The sequence below is a fragment of the Callorhinus ursinus genome, unplaced genomic scaffold, assembly GCF_003265705.2.
Source record: "Callorhinus ursinus isolate GAN/ISIS: 27379988/994484 unplaced genomic scaffold, GSC_fseal_2.0 scaffold5, whole genome shotgun sequence".
Classification (NCBI taxonomy): Eukaryota; Metazoa; Chordata; class Mammalia; order Carnivora; family Otariidae; genus Callorhinus; species Callorhinus ursinus.
Window position 1 is genome coordinate 60,644,431 of NW_027397067.1, and position 20,994 is coordinate 60,665,424.

General features: G+C 37.9%; 1 protein-coding gene across 2 annotated transcripts in view; it reads right to left on the reverse strand.

The window, feature by feature from the left end:
* Positions 1-5,228: 5,228 nt before the first annotated feature.
* The window catches only part of RAD21 (RAD21 cohesin complex component), a 29,530-nt gene continuing 13,764 nt past the window's right edge, over positions 5,229-20,994 (reverse strand). For both annotated transcript variants that reach the window (XM_025871025.2, XM_025871026.2), the window contains exons 4-14: positions 20,105-20,204; positions 18,287-18,393; positions 17,176-17,382; positions 16,594-16,719; positions 16,141-16,263; positions 14,215-14,438; positions 12,718-12,877; positions 12,143-12,291; positions 10,105-10,254; positions 8,371-8,454; positions 5,229-7,603 (exon numbers count right to left, since the gene is read on the reverse strand). In XM_025871025.2, coding sequence (XP_025726810.1) covers positions 7,412-7,603; positions 8,371-8,454; positions 10,105-10,254; positions 12,143-12,291; positions 12,718-12,877; positions 14,215-14,438; positions 16,141-16,263; positions 16,594-16,719; positions 17,176-17,382; positions 18,287-18,393; positions 20,105-20,204 — 1,622 coding nt within the window. In that variant the 3' untranslated portion in view covers positions 5,229-7,411. The remainder of the gene's footprint in view (positions 7,604-8,370; positions 8,455-10,104; positions 10,255-12,142; positions 12,292-12,717; positions 12,878-14,214; positions 14,439-16,140; positions 16,264-16,593; positions 16,720-17,175; positions 17,383-18,286; positions 18,394-20,104; positions 20,205-20,994) is intronic.

Sequence of the window (20,994 nt, forward strand, 5' to 3'; positions counted from 1 at the left end):
CTTTCTCCTCCTTGGTTGAATTTATTCCTGGGTGTTTTATTCTTTATTGTGCAATTGTAAATGGGCTTGTTTTCTTAATTTCTCTTTCTGTGACATCATTATTAGTGTATAGAAATGCAACAGATTTCTATTTATTTTGTTTCCTGCAGCTTTACAGAAAGTCATCTGTCCATCCTAATAATTTCTGGACACTTTAGGATTTTCTTTTTTCTTTTCTTTTTCTTTCTTTTCCTTTCCTTCCTTTCCTTCCTTCCTTCCTTCTTGATTGAGAGAGAGAGAGAGAGAGAGAGAGAGAGACAGCAAGTGTGAGTAGGGGGAGAAGCAGAGGGAGAAGGAGAAGTAGACTCTCCTCTTGAGCAGGGAGCCCACATGTGGCTTGATCCCAGGACTCCAGGATCATGACCTGAGCCAAAGGCAGATGGTTAACTGACTGAGCCACCCAGGTGCCCCTATGATTTTCTATATATATAGTATGTCATTGGCAAATAGTGCAAGTTTTACTTCTTTCTTACCAATTTGGATGCCTTTTATTTCTTTTTCTTATCTGATTACTGCAGCTAGGACTTCCAGTACTATGTTGAATAGAAGTAGTGAGCGTGGACATCCTTGTCTTATTCCTGATCTTAGAAAGCTCTGTTTTTCACCACTGAGTATGATGTTTAGCTGTACGTTTTTCATATATGATCTTTATTATGTTGAGGTATGTTCTCTCCAAACACTTTGTTGAGAATTTTTATCATGAACAGATTTTTAACTTTGTCAAATGCTTTTTTGCATCTATTGAGATGATCACATGGTTTTTATCCTTCATTTTGTTAATGTGGTATGTCAGGTCAGTTGATTTGTGAATATTGAACCATCCTTGCATCCTTGGAATAAATATCACTTGATTGCAGCAAATGATCCTTTGAATGTATTGTTGAATTTGGTTTGCTAATATTTTGTTGAGGATTTTTGCATCTCTGTTCATCAGGGAGATCGTAGTTTTCTATTTATGTACTGTTTTTGTCTGGTTTTGGTATCAGGGTAATGCTGGCCTCATAGAATGTATTTGGAAGCTTTCCTTCCTCTTCTATTTTCTGGAATAGTTTGAGGGATATAGGTATTAACTCTTCTTTATTTTTAAAAAGATATACTTATTTGACACAGGGAGAGAGAGCAGAGCAGGGGGAGCAGCAGGCAGAGGGGGAGGGAGAAGCTCCCCGCTGAGCAGGGAGCCCAATGCAGGGCTTGATCCCAGGACCCTGGGATCATGACCTGAGCCACCCAGTCACCCCTAACTCTTCTTTAAATGTCTGGTGGAATTCACCTGTGACTTCATCTGGCCCTGGACTTTTGTTTGTTGGTAGTTTGGCTACTGATTCAATTTGTTACTAGGAATCATTCTGTTCAGATTTTCTATTTCTTCCTCATTCAGTTGGAAGACTGTATGTTTCTAGGAATTTATCCATTTCTTCTAGGTTGTCCAGTTTGTTGGCATATCATTTTTCATAAAAATCTTTTACAGTTCTTTGTACTTCTGTGGTGTTGGTTGTTACTTCTCCTTCATTTCTGATTTGTTATTAGTGGTTTTTTTCCCTTGATGTACCTATCTCTGTTTATTTTTATCTTTTCAAGTTGGCTCTTGGTTTCACAGATCTTTTCTGATGTTTTAATCTCTATTTCATTTATTTCTGTTTTGATCTATATAATTTCCTTTCTTGGGCTTTGTTTTCTTTTTCTAGTTTCTTTAGGTTTAAGGTTAAATTGCTTTGAGATTTTTCTTGTTTCTTGAGGTAGACCTGTATTACTATAAATTTTCCTCTTAGAACTGCTTTTGCTGCATCTTCAAACTTTTGGACTGTTGTGTTTTCATTTTCATTTGTCTCCATGTATTTTTTGGTCTCCCCTTTTATTTCTTGGTTGACCAACTTATTGTTTAGCAGCACCTTGCTTAGCTGGCACGTGTTTGTGTTTTTTCCAGTTTTTTTTTCTTGTAATTGATTTCTAGTTTCATACTGTTGTCATCGGAAAAGATGAATGATAGGATTTCAGTCTTAAACTGTTCCATGAAAGGGACGTATATGCAAAATGACCTCCAAAGGCTAAAGGAGATGAAGACTGGTGGAGACTGAAGAAGTCTGACAAATCCAGGTTGATGAAATATGGTTTATTAAGGGGACTTATGGACAGAAGCTTGTCTTTGATGGCTTCAAGACAAGTAGATCTCTGTAACCTCACCCCCCTTAACAGCCCTAGAGTCTGGGAGTACATGCTGGGGAAACACTGCACTGGAGAATGTTTAAGAATATATGTGTATCACAGTCATATCTCTAGAGCAGATCAAGGACATTATGCCCTATCTGGGTGTGGTGAGACCAAAAGAATCAGGGTGGAGGGAGCTGTATTTAAGACTTCTGGTCACAGAGAGGTCCTCATGGTAGATTTGTCCAAGATGGCATTAGTGTGGTTCACATATAAATGTACTGAGTTATTTTGTGGCCTAACATGATCTATCCAGGAGAATGCTCCATGGGCACTTGAAAAGAATGTATTTTGTGTTGTTTTTGGATGGAATGTTCTTTATATATGTTATGTCCATGTGGTCTAATGGGTCACTCAAAGACCTTTTCCTTACTGATTTTCCGCCTAGAAAATCTCTCCATTGTTACATGGAGTGTTAAAATCCTGCACTATTATTGTATTATTGTCAATTTCTCCCTTTATGTCTGTTAACTTGCTTTATGTATTTAGGTTCTCCCATGTTGGGTGGATAGATAGTTGTTGTTATGTCTTCTTGTTGGATTGGTCCCTTTATCATTATGTCACGCCTTGCCTTTGGTCCCTTTATCATTATGTAATGTATTTTGTCTGACAGAAGTATTGCTACCTTGGCCTTTTTTTTTTTTTTTTCACCTATATGGAATATCTGTTTTCATCCCTTCACTTTCAGTCTGTATGTGTCTTTAGGTCTAAAGTGGGTCTTTTGTAGGTAGCATATAGATGGGTCCTCCTTTTTAAAATCCATTCTCCACTCTATGTCTTTTGAATGGACCATTTGGACAATTTACATGTAAAGTAATACATATGTACTTACTGGTATTTTGTTAATTGTTTTTTGGTTGTTTTGTAGTTCTCTCTCTTCCTTTTTCTCTTGCCTTTTTTTTTTTTCCCTTTTGTAATTGATGGCTTTCTGCAATGTTAGGCCTGGCTTTTTTTCATCAGAATAGCCAAAGAATTTCAGAAAGTAGGATGCAGAATTTTCTGTTAATTGTCATTAGAAATCGAAGTTCCATATAGTGAAGTATTGGAAAGACTGTTTTGAGTAATAAGGGATCAATTAACATAAAACTGATAACCATATTTCTCTGTCTCTCCATTTTACTTCACTTTCTGTGTTTGTTTCTGTGAATTAAGTGGAACAGTTCTCCTAAACTTCAAAGAATTGTCTTGTGTATGGTCGTCCGTAGACTGTGAGTGCCCGATGCCTTTCCCTGGCTGGCTAGAGCTGTGGCTGGTGTGGGCTGAATCTTGGGGCACTCTGTGCTGGGGCTGTCCTAGGGGGTATGGCTGGAGCTGAAGTGGGCATGGGCTGGACTGGTCCTGAGGCACTCTTAGCATATGCTCTGGCAGGACAGCTGAAGCTTAAATGTGTTCAAGCCGGGGAGTTTCAGAGCTCTCTGTACAGAAGAGCCCCTGGTAAGACAGCTAAAGCTGAAGTGGGTACTAGCTGAGAGGCCCAAGGTTCTATGTGCAAAGGGCATATTGGCAGGCTAGCTGAACTGAAGTGGGTGTAAGCCAGAGTTTTCCAGCGTTCTCTGTGCAGAGGGTGCCTTTGCAGTGTGGCTGGAGTTGAGGTGAGGCATGGGCCAGGGGACTTATGGGTCCTCTGTATGGGGGCACCCTGGCATGATATAGCTGAAGAGGGCATGAGTCAGGGTGATCATGGGCCTCTGTGCAGAGGATGTCCTGGAACGACAGCTGAAGCTGAAGTGGGTGCAAGCTGGTGTGTCCTGGGATCCTCAGTGCAGGGAGTGCCATGGTGGGGCTACTGGAGCTGAGGCTGGTATGAGGCATGGTGGGGCCACTGGAGCTGAGGCTGGGGTGTTCTGCACAGGGGGCACCCTGGTAGGGTGGCTGGAATCAAGGTGGGTATGGGCTGGGGGTTTCTGAGGTGCTGTGCACGGGGGGCAACCTGGTGAGGCAGCTGAAGTGAACTGGGAGGTCCCAGAGTACTCTGTGCTGGGGGTTCCCCAGCAAGTTATCTGAAGCCAAAGTCATGACCAGGAGTGTCCTGATGTGTGCTACCCTTGGGCTGTGTTGGGGGGCGGGTTTGGACTAGGGGGCTCCAGGCTCACTGAGGTGTAAGCTGGCTAGGGCACCCAGACCCTACTTCCCGACCACCCTGTCAGTGTTGGGGGAATGTAAACCATGGTGCTTGCCAATCTGACTTGAGAGGTCCAGCAACCCCCCTGCTGTTCAGTGGAGTTATAGGGCTGCTGCTTTTTCTTGTTTCTCTTAAATTACAGCTTCTTTTTCTCTGCCCCAGGACATCCAGGACTGGCGTGGGCTAGGCTCCCAGGGCTCACCGAGGTAACTGGCCGGCTCAAGTGCTGGGAATGTGCTGCTGTCTATCAAGGTGGACGGGGAATGTAAACCCCTGGGACCTAGAGAGAGTTCCAGAGGCTCTCCCATCATTTGGCAAGGTTCTAGGGCTGGGTCTTTTACATACTAGTTGCCATTTTAAACCAGGGCTCCTTTTCTGTACCCCAGGGCAGATCTGCTCAGTCCTCCAGTACTCCTCCTCCCCACCGCAGTTCACAGCATCAGGACGTGGGGATTCCGTTATCTTGCGTCCCTCTCCTGCTTCTGTGTATGGTGTCTTTTGTTGTGCAGGTGTTCAGTCAGCCCTCAGTTCTTCGGGAGGAATTGTCCTGAAAGTAGGTGTAGATTTGGTGTTCCTGAAGGAGGTGCGTTCAGGATCTCTCTACATTGCCATCTTGGACCCTGAATCGAAGTTATTTTCCATCTTCTGAGAATCTTTTCTGGACCACTCCCTAGATACTCCGGCATGCTATATTCTGGGCTCCTATCACTTTCATATTAGATTATAATTTCTCCTTAAGTCTGTTTTACCATAGGTGGGTGTGCCTCAAAGAATCTTTGGGTTTGAGTATAATTGGTGCTTAGTAAACACTGGTTTTCCTATTACAAACAGCATTAAGCTATTGATGGTTGAAGCCTTGCTCTATCATTTTTTAAAGATTTTATTTATTTACCAGAGAGAGAGAGCACAAGCAGCGGTGAGCGGCAGGCAGAGGGAAAAGCATGCTCCCCACTGAGCAAGAAGCCCGATGCAGGACTTGATCCCAGGACAACTGGGATCATGACCTGAGCCGAAGGCAGATGCTTAACCTACTGAGCACCCCAGGCATCCCGTAAGCCTTGCTGTATCTTAAGCATAAGGTCATAAGTGTCTTAAAGCTCACGGTTGGGAGCAGGATAAGTATCGAATGCATAGGAAGGTACACTCCAAGTTACTGCCCTGGCTTGCATCAGGCTTCTCAGATGGACCCAGGAAATCTCCAGTACATGCTCACTAGCATACACTGACAGGCATATCACAATTCGTAGGTACTTAGCGGTTACAGGGATAGATCTGTGCCCCCCAGATTCCTCAGGACAAACCATTTGTTACTTCCATTTTAATCTTAGATCTGTAACGTCGATGATGTGTATTAGAACATACTATCAAAGTTTCAGATCACATGGGCTCTTCTTTTAAAGATACTTTTTTTTTTTTTAAACAATTCACCTACTATTTGTATGGACAATTATTCTAGATAAGGCAAACAACAGATGAGGCCGATTTAACATTTTCCTGGAGGAACATCATACTCCAAGATTTACAGCTTATACCACAACTTTTATTAGAAAAGTTATACATAACATAGCATCAACTATTTTCAAGAACAATATTAAACCCAATAAGCAACAAAACCAGACTAACAAAATGTGTTAACAAGAAACTAATGACCTTTCTATAATCAAACATTCAATTATCTACAAATGACTTTTTACAAAGGGAGAAAAATCCATGGTTTACAGGCACATATTGAAAATAAAGCTGCAATAGCAATTTTTATACACTTACCATTCTCAAAAAACTGAATCATCAAAACAGTAATTACGAGTTCACTAATTTAAAACATTTCACATAATTTAAAATTACTGGGTATACACTGAAGTCTGAGTTTCAAAAGTGATTTTTTTTTTCCACAAAAGTGCCAACACTTAAGCTAGAACTTTCAGTGTGAGTAATTTTGCCCTAAAAAGTTAAGACATGTTCTGATAATCATAACAGTCACATAATTTCTGGTGCTATCTGGTCTGTTAATAAAGCCTTTATTTGGATGCTTTTCTTAAATTATAGGAAACCAGATATAGGATTTCTGTTGCAAAGCCATTAAAATAAAGTTCCAAACACAGGAGTGTGCAGCATTGGGAAAAGATCAGTACTAACACTTATAATAAATACCAGAGAAGCCATTAGTTATTAACAGCACTGTCTGCTTAAGGGTTAAGTCAACCAGGTGTGTAATTTCCCATCAGTCTGTCCTTTTAGTTGGCATAGCAATTTCTATTTTCATGATCTGAGTACTCAAATATATCCAAACATCTTTTTAAAACTTTGATTTAGAGCTTCTGGAAAGTTATAAACGTTTTTATATTCTACTCTAAAAAGTCTACTTCTGCTCATTTTAGAGCCTCACTAAAACAACAGATTTTAGGATAGTCAGGTTCATTAAAAAGTTTCAAATGGAATGACTTACAAAAGAACACTTTATACCAAGCCCTATCATTTTGTAGCCGAAGGGGTTGAGTTACAGCACAGTTTCACACACCCTCTTGGTCATTACAGAATTACACTTTAAAATAGTATCTCAAGAGGACATCTGTTTTAGGCCCCATCCCCAAACAAGACTGCCAGTGTTACTAGTGGGAAAAGACAACTTCTTTCTCTCAAAGAAAGACTCACAGCATCGTTCCTAACTAAATTGTCAGGCACTTTTTTTCCCCGACAGGTTTTCCTTTCCAATGTGGTGATGGAGAGCTGAGATAAAAATCCTGACTTTCAATTGCTACTCAATAGTATTACATGCGCCAATATTGCACACATCTGTTCTGAACTGTTAAAATGATCTTCGGGGTCCTTGGGTGTGCTTGTTTTCTCCATCAGAACACAAACACATCCATCGAAGCAGTTTCCCTTAAAGATGAAATTGATAAAATACCGGGGGAAAAAGAAGAAAAAGGCAGACTTTGTACAGACAAAAATCTAAATTTTCTCAAAGGGTTTTGTGTGCCCTACACATGGGGGCAATTTGTATACACTAGTGAAATGAACACTAGCTATAATGCTTCTAGCTGCTCAAATAATGTGGAACCTTGGTCCAGGTGTTGCAATGATGTCACTGTATGGTTCTTCCTGTGTCAGCTCAATAGCTTGTTGCTTTTTAAGAACCAAGAAGCTGTAGAACTTTGCTGCAGCTTGCTTTCTGTTTGTGTTTCGACATAACTCAAGCAAACTGATGGATTCAGCTCCAGTTTTAGCAAGAGCTCGCTGAAATAAAACCAAAGGAAGAATTAAATCAAAGTAATCTCACAGTAAAGTGGTAATTTAAAAAGGGTGCCAATTTTGGGTACCAGAAAAAGTATATTGTATATTCTGCTGGGAGTGGACTTTTTTGAAGAGTCTGAGTGAAGATGTAATGGGGCAAAGTATATTATGGCATATCTAAAATCAAAGGTCCTTCCAACAAATGTGATCCAATAGTAAAACTGAACATATACAGTCTCTAAAATTTCAACTTATTTTTAAAATCCAGCTATCCCTTGACTCTATTTTGGGAAACCTTGAGCAACTTGCCTGGTATTTCACAGATGCTCAAAATATCTCATCTGTATGACTCAACAAATTTAACTGTTCAACACATTAAATATGTTCAACGAAAACCAAGAAGATGTAGACACAGAAAGGTGTACTATAAACCACCACCCTAGCTTCCCTCTGCAGCTTAACTATAGGAAATTGTTCACCTGGATTCTCTCCAGGCTTACTCTGGGCCTAACAATTTATGTATTAAAATATATAGTGCTAGAGGGGCTCCTGGGTAGCTCAGTCGTTACGTGTTTGCCTTCAGCTCAGGTCATGGTCCCAGGGTCCTGGGATCGAGTCCCACATCGGGCTCCCTGCTCCTTGGGAGCCTGCTTCTCCCTCTGCCTCTCATGAATACATATTAAAAAAGAACGCTCCGAGCCTGTTGCTATTTTTTTAAGGGAGCAATGCCAAGTCTTTGCTCAAGTCTCCGTCAGGACTGGTGTACCTACCTGAAGCCCATGAAGCATCTGCTGAGTCCTTTTGTTCCATCTTCTTTCTTCCTGATCCTGATCACCTCCAGAAGCATCTTCGTCCTGAAAATGGCCCCAACACACAAAAAAGCTGACAAAAGTGGTCTACTGCAAAATGAACTATTTCCTGATGTCCGGAAATTTTTAAATTGTGTGTTCTGAGTAACAGAAAATTATAAATCTCTTAGCACTTAGTATGAATCTTGAAGCTTGTCTTTCTTAAATTACAGAAGAAAGTCTTCCGTATCTGCAAAGTAAACATTTGGCCGAATATATGATTCTATACTGGTCTATTAAGGATGTGGTCTACATCACGTGGCCCCTGGACTACTGCTGGTTGGTGAGCTATTGGTTACTGATGGGCCCCTGTTAAGGCAATTGTGTTGGGATATAAATCAACTATGCCACTAAGCACACTGCTTATTTCAACTGAATCTATTTTTTCAGTAGCATGATTTTCTAGATCATTTATATTCTGGCAGACCAGTACCAAAGAGCACAGATTAGCAGATGAGTAAGTAGTACTGGTCTATACAGTGTTTTAAGAGAAATGGAGTGCGTGGGTGGCACAGTAAATTAAGCATGCCTGCCTCTGGCTCAGGTCATGTGGGATCAAGTCCCACTTGGACTCCCTCCCTCTGCTGCTTCCCCCACCTCTCTGTCAAGTAAATAAAAAAAATTTTTTTTTTTTTTAAAGAAATGGGCTATAATCCATAATACTTGATTTTACTTAAGCTGCCCAGCTCCCAGTTCCCTACAGGACTTGCCTTCTAAATGACTTTCTAAACTCTTGAAGTTGGCATAGAGCAACAGCTGAGATGCTTCCATGCTATGCTGGAACTACATACCGTATTTCAAAGAACCAGGAGTTATAAGGGCTTCATACATAACAGAAAGCACAACAATTTTAAATAATGATTCAACACTAAGTCTGAGATAATGGCATACCTTAAACTAGAGTAGCTCTAGGGCTAAATTTTGACTTTAAAAAAACCATAGTACTCCAGCACTAAATGGCTGTAAAATCTATGGCTGACATTTTCATTAGTGTATCCATTTGTAATTTATTATATGTACCCAGCCTCTAACCTTTAGTCTTAAAAGAATTTTAAGAAGCTTCAATGCTTCCTAGAAGATATTTTAAGGTTTTTATTTTACATTTAAACAAAGATCCAGAAAAGGGGGGGAGACCTTGAACAGCCAAATAAGGGCCCTGAAAAGGAAATCCATTGCTAAAGTGCCTTTACTTTCCAAAAAATAAAAGCCATTCAAACATTTACTCAATCTATCTTAGCCACGTCACATCTCACCCCAGTCTAATGAAAACAAACCTCCTACCAATGGAAAACGGTTATATCAGATTTCCAGGCCACAGAGATGTCATACCAGAGGCAGATGCTAAAAGCAGTAAAAATTGGCCACAAGATGACAAAACTAGCTACAATCAATTTAGAAGTCAACCAAGAAATCAGTGAAAAGGCAGCCAGTCCTATTTCCTTCAAAAGCCCACAAGGGAGCCAGTGAGTTAAAGCGCAGCATAAAATTTGATGTTAATGGTCTAAATTAAGAATTTGGTTAAATTTTGTCTGAACATTTTTCATCACTGTTATGCTCAACATCAATTACCTTGGCTCCACTAAGAGAGCAGACTGAAGATCTGTACTAAATCTGGGATGGGACTTATTCATGAAGTCTCTGCCAGTGTTTCCTTACCTCCTCCTCTTCATCATCTTCTTTCTCCTTCTCTTTCTCCTTCTCTTTCTCTGGTAGAAGTTCTAACTCCGGAATTAACTGACAGATATTTGGAGGCTCCTCAGGGGGTAGCTCTACAGGGGGTATTTCCACCTGCTCTACCTGCTGGGGCTTAAAGCAAGAGGAAGAAATACTGGGGTTATACTGCCATTCCTCACAATCAAAAGTTGATTATATCTTGTTCTTCTTACAAAGTTTTAACAGAAGAAATTAACAAAAGTGTTTTGCCCTTATACTTTTTAGGAACCAAATAGTTATAAAGTCTATGTGAGAAATTTGTAAATCACAAGAAAAACTATGAACAGAAAAAAAACCCCAAAACTTTCTGTAGTAGCATTTTAGGAAAAACCACACAAAACAGAACTGCCCACTAACACCATGCAAAAAGGCTTCAACATTAAATACCCTGTACTGTCAACTGTTACTGCATGAAATTTTCTTACGGATATTACAACTAAGCCTGGGCTCTAAATAAGAGCCTAGGAGCTCTTATGGCAGCAAATAATAGGAATGAGGAGACCATTTTTCTGAGTCTATCTCTTGAATTTTTCCTCTCAGGCTTAATATAAACAGCTAAGAATGTTAAAAAACAAGTTCTTCCAGGACCGTAGTACTAGAGTAACCCACTTGTTACCTGTCCCACCCCCATTCCTGAGCTCATACAGAAAGATGCTATTTTGGACAACACCACCGGAGGGCACAGAAAAATAGTTCTTAAGATTGCAGAGGAATCTTCTGCCAGTACCTCTTGATGGAGGCTGAACCAAAGTCCAAGATTAATTTATTCTAGAAATTTAAGACTGGGAAGACTTACACTAGACCTTACTTTCTTTACAGTTTAGTTTTCCTACCCTAAATGAACTTAACGGTAGAAAGTCTGCATGAAGTGGCCACATTTTTTTTTTTTAAGCAATCTGACAAGTATATTCTGATTATTTAGTAAGGTAGCCTACAACTGTCTCATGTTGCAGGAACCTGCAACAGAATAGAGAGCTGAGAAGTCAACCCACGCAATGGGGAAATCTTATTTCAATAATGGTTCTGGGAAAACTGGACCACTATCTTACACCATACATGAACATCAACCCAAAATGGATTAAAGATTTGAATGTATGACCTGAAACCATAAACTACTAGGAGAAAACACAGGACAGGTAAGCTCCTTAAAATAGGTATTGGCAATGATTTTTAGATTTGACAGCAAAGGCAGTAAAAGCAAAAAATAAGCAAGTGGGAACCACATGGATAGACTTGGAAGGCATTATACTAAGTGAAATAAGAGGAAGACAAATATATATGATTATCACTTGTATGTAGAATCTAAAAAACAACTCATAAAAGCAGAGTGCAACGGTACTACTAGGGGTTAGAAAGATACTTCCATTTATAAGTTCTGGGGATCTAATACACAGTATGGTGATTATAGTTAATACTGTATTATATACTTGAAAGTTGCTAAGAGTAGATCGTAGAAGTTCTCAGGACAAGAAAAAAAATGTAATTATGTAGGTGACAGATGTTATACACACACACACGTTGTCAAATGATTCCACAATACCGTAAACTAGTATGATGTATGTTAATTATAGCTCATTAAAACTGGAGAAAAAATGTCCTATCTTGCCGACAAAGAAAACCAAAATTTAAAAAAAAGGAATGAGGTGTTAATTGACAGTCTGTGTGCACTTTGCTCATGACATACTTGAAGAATTTACCAGGTTCCTTATATTGTTTTCCATCTTTAATCTAGAATTGTCAGAGTCACCCTGAACTAAACTGGAACCAAGTTTAGAGTCAAAGATTCGGCCACTCTGAAACAAGACTACCTTAAGAAGAGTCAGGAAGGCTGAAACTCCTGGAATATCTTCTCTCACTTAGGGCACACCTGCATTCACATCCTTAGCTGCCAATTCTTTCTCTTTGGACTTATTCCTTGTCATTTTTTTCCTCAACCAAAATATTTCAAAAGGGCTCCTTGACGACTGATGTGCTTACTTACAGGGATCACAGGCTCTGGGTCAATTTGTCCTGCTTTTCGCTTGACTCCCTGAGGAGGTGGTGGAGGCATGGCTGACTCATCCAAGTTTGTTCTGCTGGTCTCCATCACTGACTCTTGGAGGCGGCTTGGCTCTTCCAAAATGGGCTCATCTGCAATTGGTCATATGAAGAGGAGATGTGAATTATACAGTCTTTAACAGTATTTCAGAATTTACTTTAATACTAATGCGTTAAGACAAAAGTACTTTAACAAAGAAGGACAAATAAAAATTTTACTTCTGCAAAGATTACTCAGTTTGTAACAATACACGTAAAGATGGAAAAGGGCAAAATTCCACCACCTGTAATCTAATGCAGGATTATCCTCTCAGCAGAAGATTACTCAGCCAGTCCTAAACTTTAAACCATTCCAAAAACAGAAAGTTTCTTATTTAACAAAGCATCAAATATATTTCCCTATCCAAAAATTTGAGTATACTCCTTTGTTCCTGATTTCTCTTACTCACAATATACAGGTAAATCTTAAGCCAAATGCGCATGTAAACTTCATCAAGGAACTATTACAACAGAACACACCGATAACATCACGCTGCTGGTGCTGCTGCTGCTGATCCTCTCTGGGAACCTCCGGATTTTCAAATTCTTTGAGGAATTCATCCAAATTATCAGCCTCTCCTCCTTTCCTCCTTTTTCGAAGATCTTCTGGTACTAGCGGTGTAAGACAGCGGGTAAAGAGCTATAAAAAAAAAAAAATCTCAATTATAAATCACATTAAAAATTTACCACTGACATTTCAATTTTCCATTAAGTACGTTTTCATACAGTTGTAATCAGTGTATATATAATTCAGTGTGATTTCTACTTAATGTTAGATCCACACTTCATTACATCTTAATATAATTTTTAAATACAGGATATTTGATTTTAAGTGCAGCAATTTTAAAAAAGTCAAATGAAATTATCCAGGCTTGTAACTTGGAGACAGCACTAAAATTTAAAATTTTCCCGCAGTTTATTTTCATATTTACACACTTCAAACTCCATCTAATGGAATCATACCAGGTAGTTTTACATGTTTTCACTTAATATGGAAATCTTATCATCACTTTTAATAATTTTAATGACTACGTAATATTCCACTGAGTGGAGATACATGTATATATGTGTGTATACACTTGAACCTTTTTTCAATATTTTTAGTTTAACTGCAAACAATGTAATGAACATCTTCACAGACCTGGCTTTTTCCATATTTTGAATTACTTCCTTAGGAAAATTTCTAATAATGAGACCAGTGAGTCAAATATTTTAAGGACTTTCTTCCAAATGATTATATGATTGTTCTTCCGATAAACAGTAAAATCTATAGTAGTATCAACTGGTTCTATGCATATTTCAACTTTAGAATAACAGTCTCATAGCACTGCTTTACTCTGAGTTCTTCACTTCAGAACCTTGTTTTGGAATAGTGTGGAACGTAAAATGAGCAGAAAAGGGCTTATGGGTGAAAATAATTCTCATAAAGCCAGAGAATTCTTTACTGTGGAAAAAGGAGAACCACTCCATGGTTTAGCTACAAAGCAAGATCTAAAGACTGCAAACTTGAAGCACAGTGTACACTAGGCAATAGAACAGTAATTATAGAGAGGATGAAAAGGGAGAACTAGTATTAAAAACCTCAATGGCTTTTTAGTATAGAAAAAATTCCTTCTACATCTTTTTTATCAGAGACAGAGCGCACAAGTGGGGGGGGAGTGGCAGGCAGAGGGAGAAGCAGACTCCCCACTGAGTAGGGAGCCCAATGTGGGACTCGATCCCAGGACCCTGGAATCATGACCTGAGCCAAAGGCAGATGCTTAACCGACTGAGCCACCCAGGCATCCCTCCTTCTACATCTTTGAGAAATACAGGTTATCAGTAGGATCTTTCAGATCAGGTTATATTCACTATATTGTGACTTAAGTAAAAAGTGCCATATAGTTGAAAATATCTGATCAAAAATGTCAAAGGTTTCAAAAATTTTAAAAAATGGCCAAATATATATAGGATAAAAAATTCTGCAAACTATATTACCTTCAGTAGTCTATTATTCCATAAAGGCTGAGCAGGTAAGGAGAAGAGTTTTTCCACTCCCCCTGTCTCTTTCCACATCATCAATTTCTTGGTGGGTGGTGCCAGATCCAAAGTAGTAACAATATCAGAATAATCACTAAGTTGGGCTCTAATTGTCTTACTATCCAGCTCTTTGACACTGTCAACAATCAGCTTCCTCTTCCTCTTGGCTTTTGTTTCTTTGACTGGAATGATAGAAGAAAATAAGGTCATTTTCCGGTGAGGCCATCATGAAACATAGAGCTACCAAACTTGGTCTCATTGTGTCCCTGCTTTTCTATATACCTGGTAGAAAAGCCTCAAGAGGGCAGAGTCCGTTTTAACTGATGTTTCTGCAGTTCCATGGAGAACAGAGGCTGGCATGCAACAGGTGCTCAATAAAAATCTGAATTAATGTATACATACAGACTTTGGGCAAAAATAAGTAATGCAAAAGCCATTATGTTTTCCCATGTAGGTTTGTACTGTAAATATGAAACCTCTCACCCTTGATTCAGATTAGGCTCAAGTCCTGGGTTTTTTGACTATTACACCTGAGTGACCATTAAGAAAAGTTAACTTTATCTTGCTTATCTCTTTATTTCCTCTTTTCAAATATGGCCAACCACTTTTAGGAGTTGAAAAATACTTAAATTCTCTGTAAATGGCTGCAATTACTATTTTTAGTGGAAAAGTTACAATTCATATACAGCAGTTATACAGATTGATTAATAAAAAAAAGTCCACACCCAGTCAGATGGACCTGGAACTCCATCCTAGTTACTTATTGTATATTCATTTCTAACCCTTACTACAACTGCAAAGTAGGTAGCATTATCTCAATTTCTTAAGACACAAATAAGTTCAAGATTTCATCCTGTCAGAAATGTTACATGCCCAAAGATTTTTCTGCATAAAATATTCAGGTAAAGATGTTATTCAGTGACAGCCTCTGTCCAACCCCTATCCTCCAGCTACTAAGTTCCCTTCCTTCTCTTTGAAAGTCAAAAGTTCTTAAAACAGCCAGCAAAGCCCGATTATCCTATTTTAAACAGTGCAATGTATCCACCATCCTGCCTCATTTACAGTTCTCTATGTTATCTGGCACTAATACAACAGTACATATTTTACTTACCCATGCTCCACAAATTAGTACTTAAGTTCCAGGAGGATAAAGACAGGTTCATTGTTATATTTTTAGTTTCTAAACAGAGTAAGTGCCTAACAAACACACTTTGTAAGTGAGAAGCCCAAGTCACAATTTTTGGTGATCAAATTCTAGGAGAAAACCTAAATAAGTTAGTCTTGTTCTACTTAAAAGTAATACCTCTATCTTGAATTACACTCTAATTTCAAGTGTAGCTGAAATATAAGTATACCCATAAACCATCTAGAAATTTTAGTTTCACATCCAAATTACATATCTTAACTTGCTTTTTTTTACTGAGAAGCAGCACCCCCAATATGTTTTCCTATGTGTAAAAGAAATACAACACTGATTTTACAATCTATCACATTTCCAGTTAAAAAAAAATTCTTAGGCTTTCCCAGATTGTAGCCCAACTATTATACAAAATCTAGAACTTTGGAACAGTCAATCTTGTACTTCACTGTAAAATGCTTTGCGATGTTTTCTAATTGCTATACATGTGACTTGTTATCATTTTGGAAACCCTAAAAGACTAAGATACAGGTTAGCAAAAAACTCAGTTCTATACTTTTATATTTCAGAGCAATGTCTACAGGCATTCTCTAAGATACTTAGATTATAACTGAAGATTCTAAAATAGAAGACTGACAAAGGAGAAAGAAGCTTAGCTATCTAAAACAAGAGTAACAGAATAGAGAAGAGCCAGAATTAAGACCTTATGTTCTGAATTTTATAAGTCATAAAGTCTGTTTGCTCACCAGTGATATCAATAGGTTCCAAAGCAAAGGCTTCTTCTTCATTTGGAACAAGTGTTGTCTGATCAGTCATAGTTGGCATTGGTTCAACAGGATCCACTGAATCAGGACTATCAGGCCCACCCACTATAAAAACAGAAATTTGGTCATAAAAGGCATGGGTATTTAATACATCTCCTACAAATGGGGAAAAAAAAAATCCCTTTGAGAATTGAAAGAAACCCACTGGTACCAATACCAAACACTTCCAGTTATGAAGGAGGCCCTCCAGAGGGGCGGCTAAAAAAGGGGAGGGGCCGCAGGGTTAATCATTTAAGAGAACCAGAACAATCATAAGCACTGTTTTTAAGGAGATTTGTAATTCATTAAAAGCTGGAACTTAGTTTGTGGTCTTCGACATCAAATACCTTTTTAGCTGCACAGTCACGCCCACGACACCAAGCAGGAAATGCTTACTTGATACGTTCTCATCCTCGTCCATATCATCATGTGCAGGCTGTTCTGGCAACATCACACCTGCCTCTGACAGGGCCGGGGGGTCGTCAAAGATACCACCATCATTATTACTTATAAGTTTGTCGTCTGAAATAGGGCACATAATTTAGTTACAACTTGAAAAAAAATGCTAAAAGAATAGCCAGTCACTGGGAAAATAAAATTATATTAAAATGAACCAAATTTAAAAATCTGTATCTGACTTGCACCTGTTTCTCAAGGTAGCATACAAAAGTATAACAGTATAGGAAAAAAATTCCATTTTCCAGTTCACATCTCCATTTAAAACATTTAAGATTATCAAACACAAATAGAGCAGTTTAAGAACTAGTAAAACTTAAAACTCTGAGACAAGCACCTTTAACAAAATCAGGTATTGTTATAACATTTTTAGGCTATAGTTTGCGACCCTGAATGAAATCAACTAGTCACAATCCACACATGTATACCTAAAGAGTTGCTTACAACCCAGAATTAGTGACTGCTTTAAAACACTGCAAATGAACAAAGAAATGTTAGAATAACCACCTTCTTGTCACCTACCTAATATACCACCATCATTTCCTTCTCCAAAATTGTCATCTTTATATTGGTCTTCATATTCTAAATGATTAATTTTCTCATTCAGATTGCTGGTGCTCTGTTCAGGCTCTAACAGGAGGTTAGAAGCACTAGTGCTCACTAACATGTCATCATCCTCAAAAGCACTTCCTTCTCTCATGATCTCACGATCATCCATTCCAAAGTCACCTGAACAAATTTTAGTTATTAGTTGAAAAAAGTTACAAACATCACTCTTATAAAACAGCTAATGATTATAATTGGAATGTCACATTTGCTAACTGAAACCTTATTAACCTTTGAGTATTAAAATATCCAGTTTAAACTTTAAACCTGTAGCATCTATATTTCATAAACTGATTCTGGGCATGACTAGCACATTCAAACACAGGACCCAAATTTAGGTTATCCTAAATATGTTAAGTAAATTTAAATATGTCTATAGGTTAGGCTGCATAAACATTCAGACTTAAACTTTTGTTATAACGTGTTTTCATCAAGAAAATCATCTGGCTACCTGTTTTAAACACTATTCACAAACAGAAGATAGGGCGCCTGGGTGGCTCAGTTGGTTAAGCATCTGCCTTCAGCTCAGGTCGTGATCCCAGTGTCCTGGGATCGGCCCTGTGTGATCAACAGGGATTCTGCTTCTCCCTTTACCTCTGCACTGCCCCCAAACCGGCCCCACCTCATGCTAGCTCACTCCCTCACAAATAAATAAAATCTAAAAAAAAAAAAAAAAAAAATAGGAGGTACATAATTAAATTGTTCCCAAGTGATTAGTTTAAAAATGGGCATTACTTCAGTGTTGGGACTTTTCACACAGATTCATATACAGGTTCTATCACTGTACGGGAAGCAGGAATAGGCAAAGAATGAACTCAAATTTGATGCATAAATGAAAATGATTGATGCTTAATATACTGGTAGGAACGAAAATTCTTTTCTTGATGAAAAAGCATGAGATGAAATTTTGTCGTTCTGTCATCATGAATGTAACATATGTCTGGGTTTTCTTTTTCAACTTGCTAGTTGTGCCGCAACATAATTCTAACATTATTAGCTAGTGTCTAGTGATTTGTTTCTCTATTACCAAAATCATTTTCTTGTAGAATACTGATGTTCCCAACTTCTTCTCTCATGGTTATTTCTTCCACTCTACTCTGGTTCAGGCTGAACTGCTGGGCCACATCGATATCACTAAAAGAATTTCAAATACATTTTAGTTTCAAGTCTCATTGCAATGTATAAGGAAAAAAATATCCTAATTCTCTCTACAAGGAAAAAATATACATACGAAAGTCACCATGCTTTATAAGCCTTAATATTTGACACTAAACACAACTTAAGAATCTGAACAATGATTTGGAATTTAATTTGTATTTAGATTTAAAAACCATCAATGACCAGCAAGCAAAACAGAATATGCTGGAATCACTACCTAGGTAATATACAGAGGAAAAACTTGAAAATGAACGGTCTAGGTAGGTATGGGTTTTCATAAGGGTCGTGGTATGAACTCTGAAGTTACCCAGCTTTTCTGAGACTATTTCTTCCTCTAACAAATTAATCTCTCATATTGTTTAAAAATATTAAATAAAAGACATGTAATATTAAACAACAATGTAGAATTATCACTGGCCAAATTCAGAATGTGAATACTTCAAAACAAATGACCAGGTTTATTCAGGAAACAAATGGCAAGTAAAAGCATGAAAGGCTTCTGAGACATTATCAACCAAATGCAGTCTGGAGAATTTGTAGAGACCCTAACTTAAACAAACTGAAGAAAAAAAGGCCTATGTGTCAACTGGGGATATTTGAATGCTGACTGAAATTAAATTAATTGCATTAAGAAATTACTGTAACTTATTTTAAAGGTGGGATGTTATTATGGATAGATTCAGAAAATTCCTTACCTCAAAAGAGATACTGAGTATTTACAGAGGAAGTAAGAGATCTGTTCTGAAAATAATCCAGTGGGGGTTGGAAGGTGAGTTGGGGAAATACGTATGAAATAAAACTGGCAAAGTATTCATAATTGAAGAAACCAGTTGATCAGTACATGGGGTTCCTAATACTAATCCTTCTACTTTTTAGTGGTTAAATTTCCATGATGAAAACTTTTTAAAAATACATTAGGAGAGGAAAAAATAAAGGAAAGCAGCTAGATAGCATCTACATTAACACACACACATATCAAAATAAATCATACATAGGAGTCATAGATCATTTTAAGAAGCAGAGAAATTTGTCTCAAAAAATGGGGCTTGGTGTAGAGGGTTTCTTGGTTGTCAGTTGTGCTACCAAATCACCCAGGAAGTTACAGGCATTCTCTGTCATGGTAAAGACAGCTGAATTTTGAAGACTTGAGAAAAGGGAAACATACTATAGTATTCTGCTATAGCCATCTCTATACAACTTCCCCCTCTTATTAAATGTGTATTATGACAATGACCTTTTCTTGCTCTTTAAAGAGTTATCTCATATGTTTATTAAAACACAAAAAAAACAAAAACAGAAATTGTGGCTGAGTATAGTTTGGAAAGATGATAACCAGCAGATGACGTTAATACATACCTCCAAAGAAAAATCATGAAGCAATAGTTCATGTTCACTGATACCATTACGTAAAGCATATACCTGGAAAACCGTTTCGTTTACATAAGCTTTGGCCTAAGCACATCAGAATTCTCCTAGCTTAGCTTTGTTAAAGTTGATATCTATACAACTTTCTTATAGAAGAAACAATTCTCGGTTATATGTTTCATATTTATAAACTATCCTAATTGAAAGCATATGCATTTTAACCTCACATTAACTTGATGACAAAGTATTCCAAGGAGAACTATATGTTTGGTGCCGGTAACGTTATTTGTAGACCAAGTCAACAATTAAAAGAGGGACATACTCTAAGTCAGGCAGTGGCTGATCAAAGTCATGAAATTCTTCAGGTAAGGTAATAGCATTGTAAGCAGCTTCTCGATTTTCCTCAGGCAGGTCAACAACACCTGGAAAAGAAATTGTAAGCTTGAAAGCCTAACGGTTATACCACAGATTATCTAAAGATCAAAGGAAGGTAAAGTCAGTATAATTTCTCAAGGTTATAGTCTAGAAAGATTGATAATGTATGCAAAGTACCACGGAAGTACAAGTACTTTTGTTTTTTTCCTATAATCATAAGCCAAACTACTTGCTTTCCAAAAACAAAGTCAAAGCACTACCTATGCATTAAGGTGATATCTTTAAAAGAACAAATAAATATTAGTAAGAGTTTTCGCAATAAACATGAAATTTGTAAGAGAAACAGCAAAGGAGCACCCTGAATGTTAAAAGAGGAGTTGGTTATTTTAGAGTAAGTGGGATTACACTGTTTTAATTATTTCTCTATATTCTTCAAGTGGTCTATACTAAAAACGTATTGCTTTAAAAGACAAAAATAAACAAAAAGCATGGCTATTTAAGCAAAATGAAATTAGTATCCACATATTAGAAATCATTCAAGTATCACAGCCTCTGCCTAAACATCTTTGGTTTTTAAGTTTTTATTTAAATTCCAGTTAGTTAATAGTAGTATTAGTTTTAGGAGTAGAATTCAGTGATTCATCACTTACATGTAACACTTAATCTAACAAGTGCCCACTCTAATACCCATCACCCATTGAGCCTACCGCCCCCCACCCCCACCTCCCCTCCAGCAAACCTCAGCTTGTTCTCTACAGTTAAGAGTCTCTTAGGGTTTGCCTCCCTCTTTGGTTTTTCCCTTTCCCCTCTGTTCATCTGTTTCGTTTCTAAGATTCC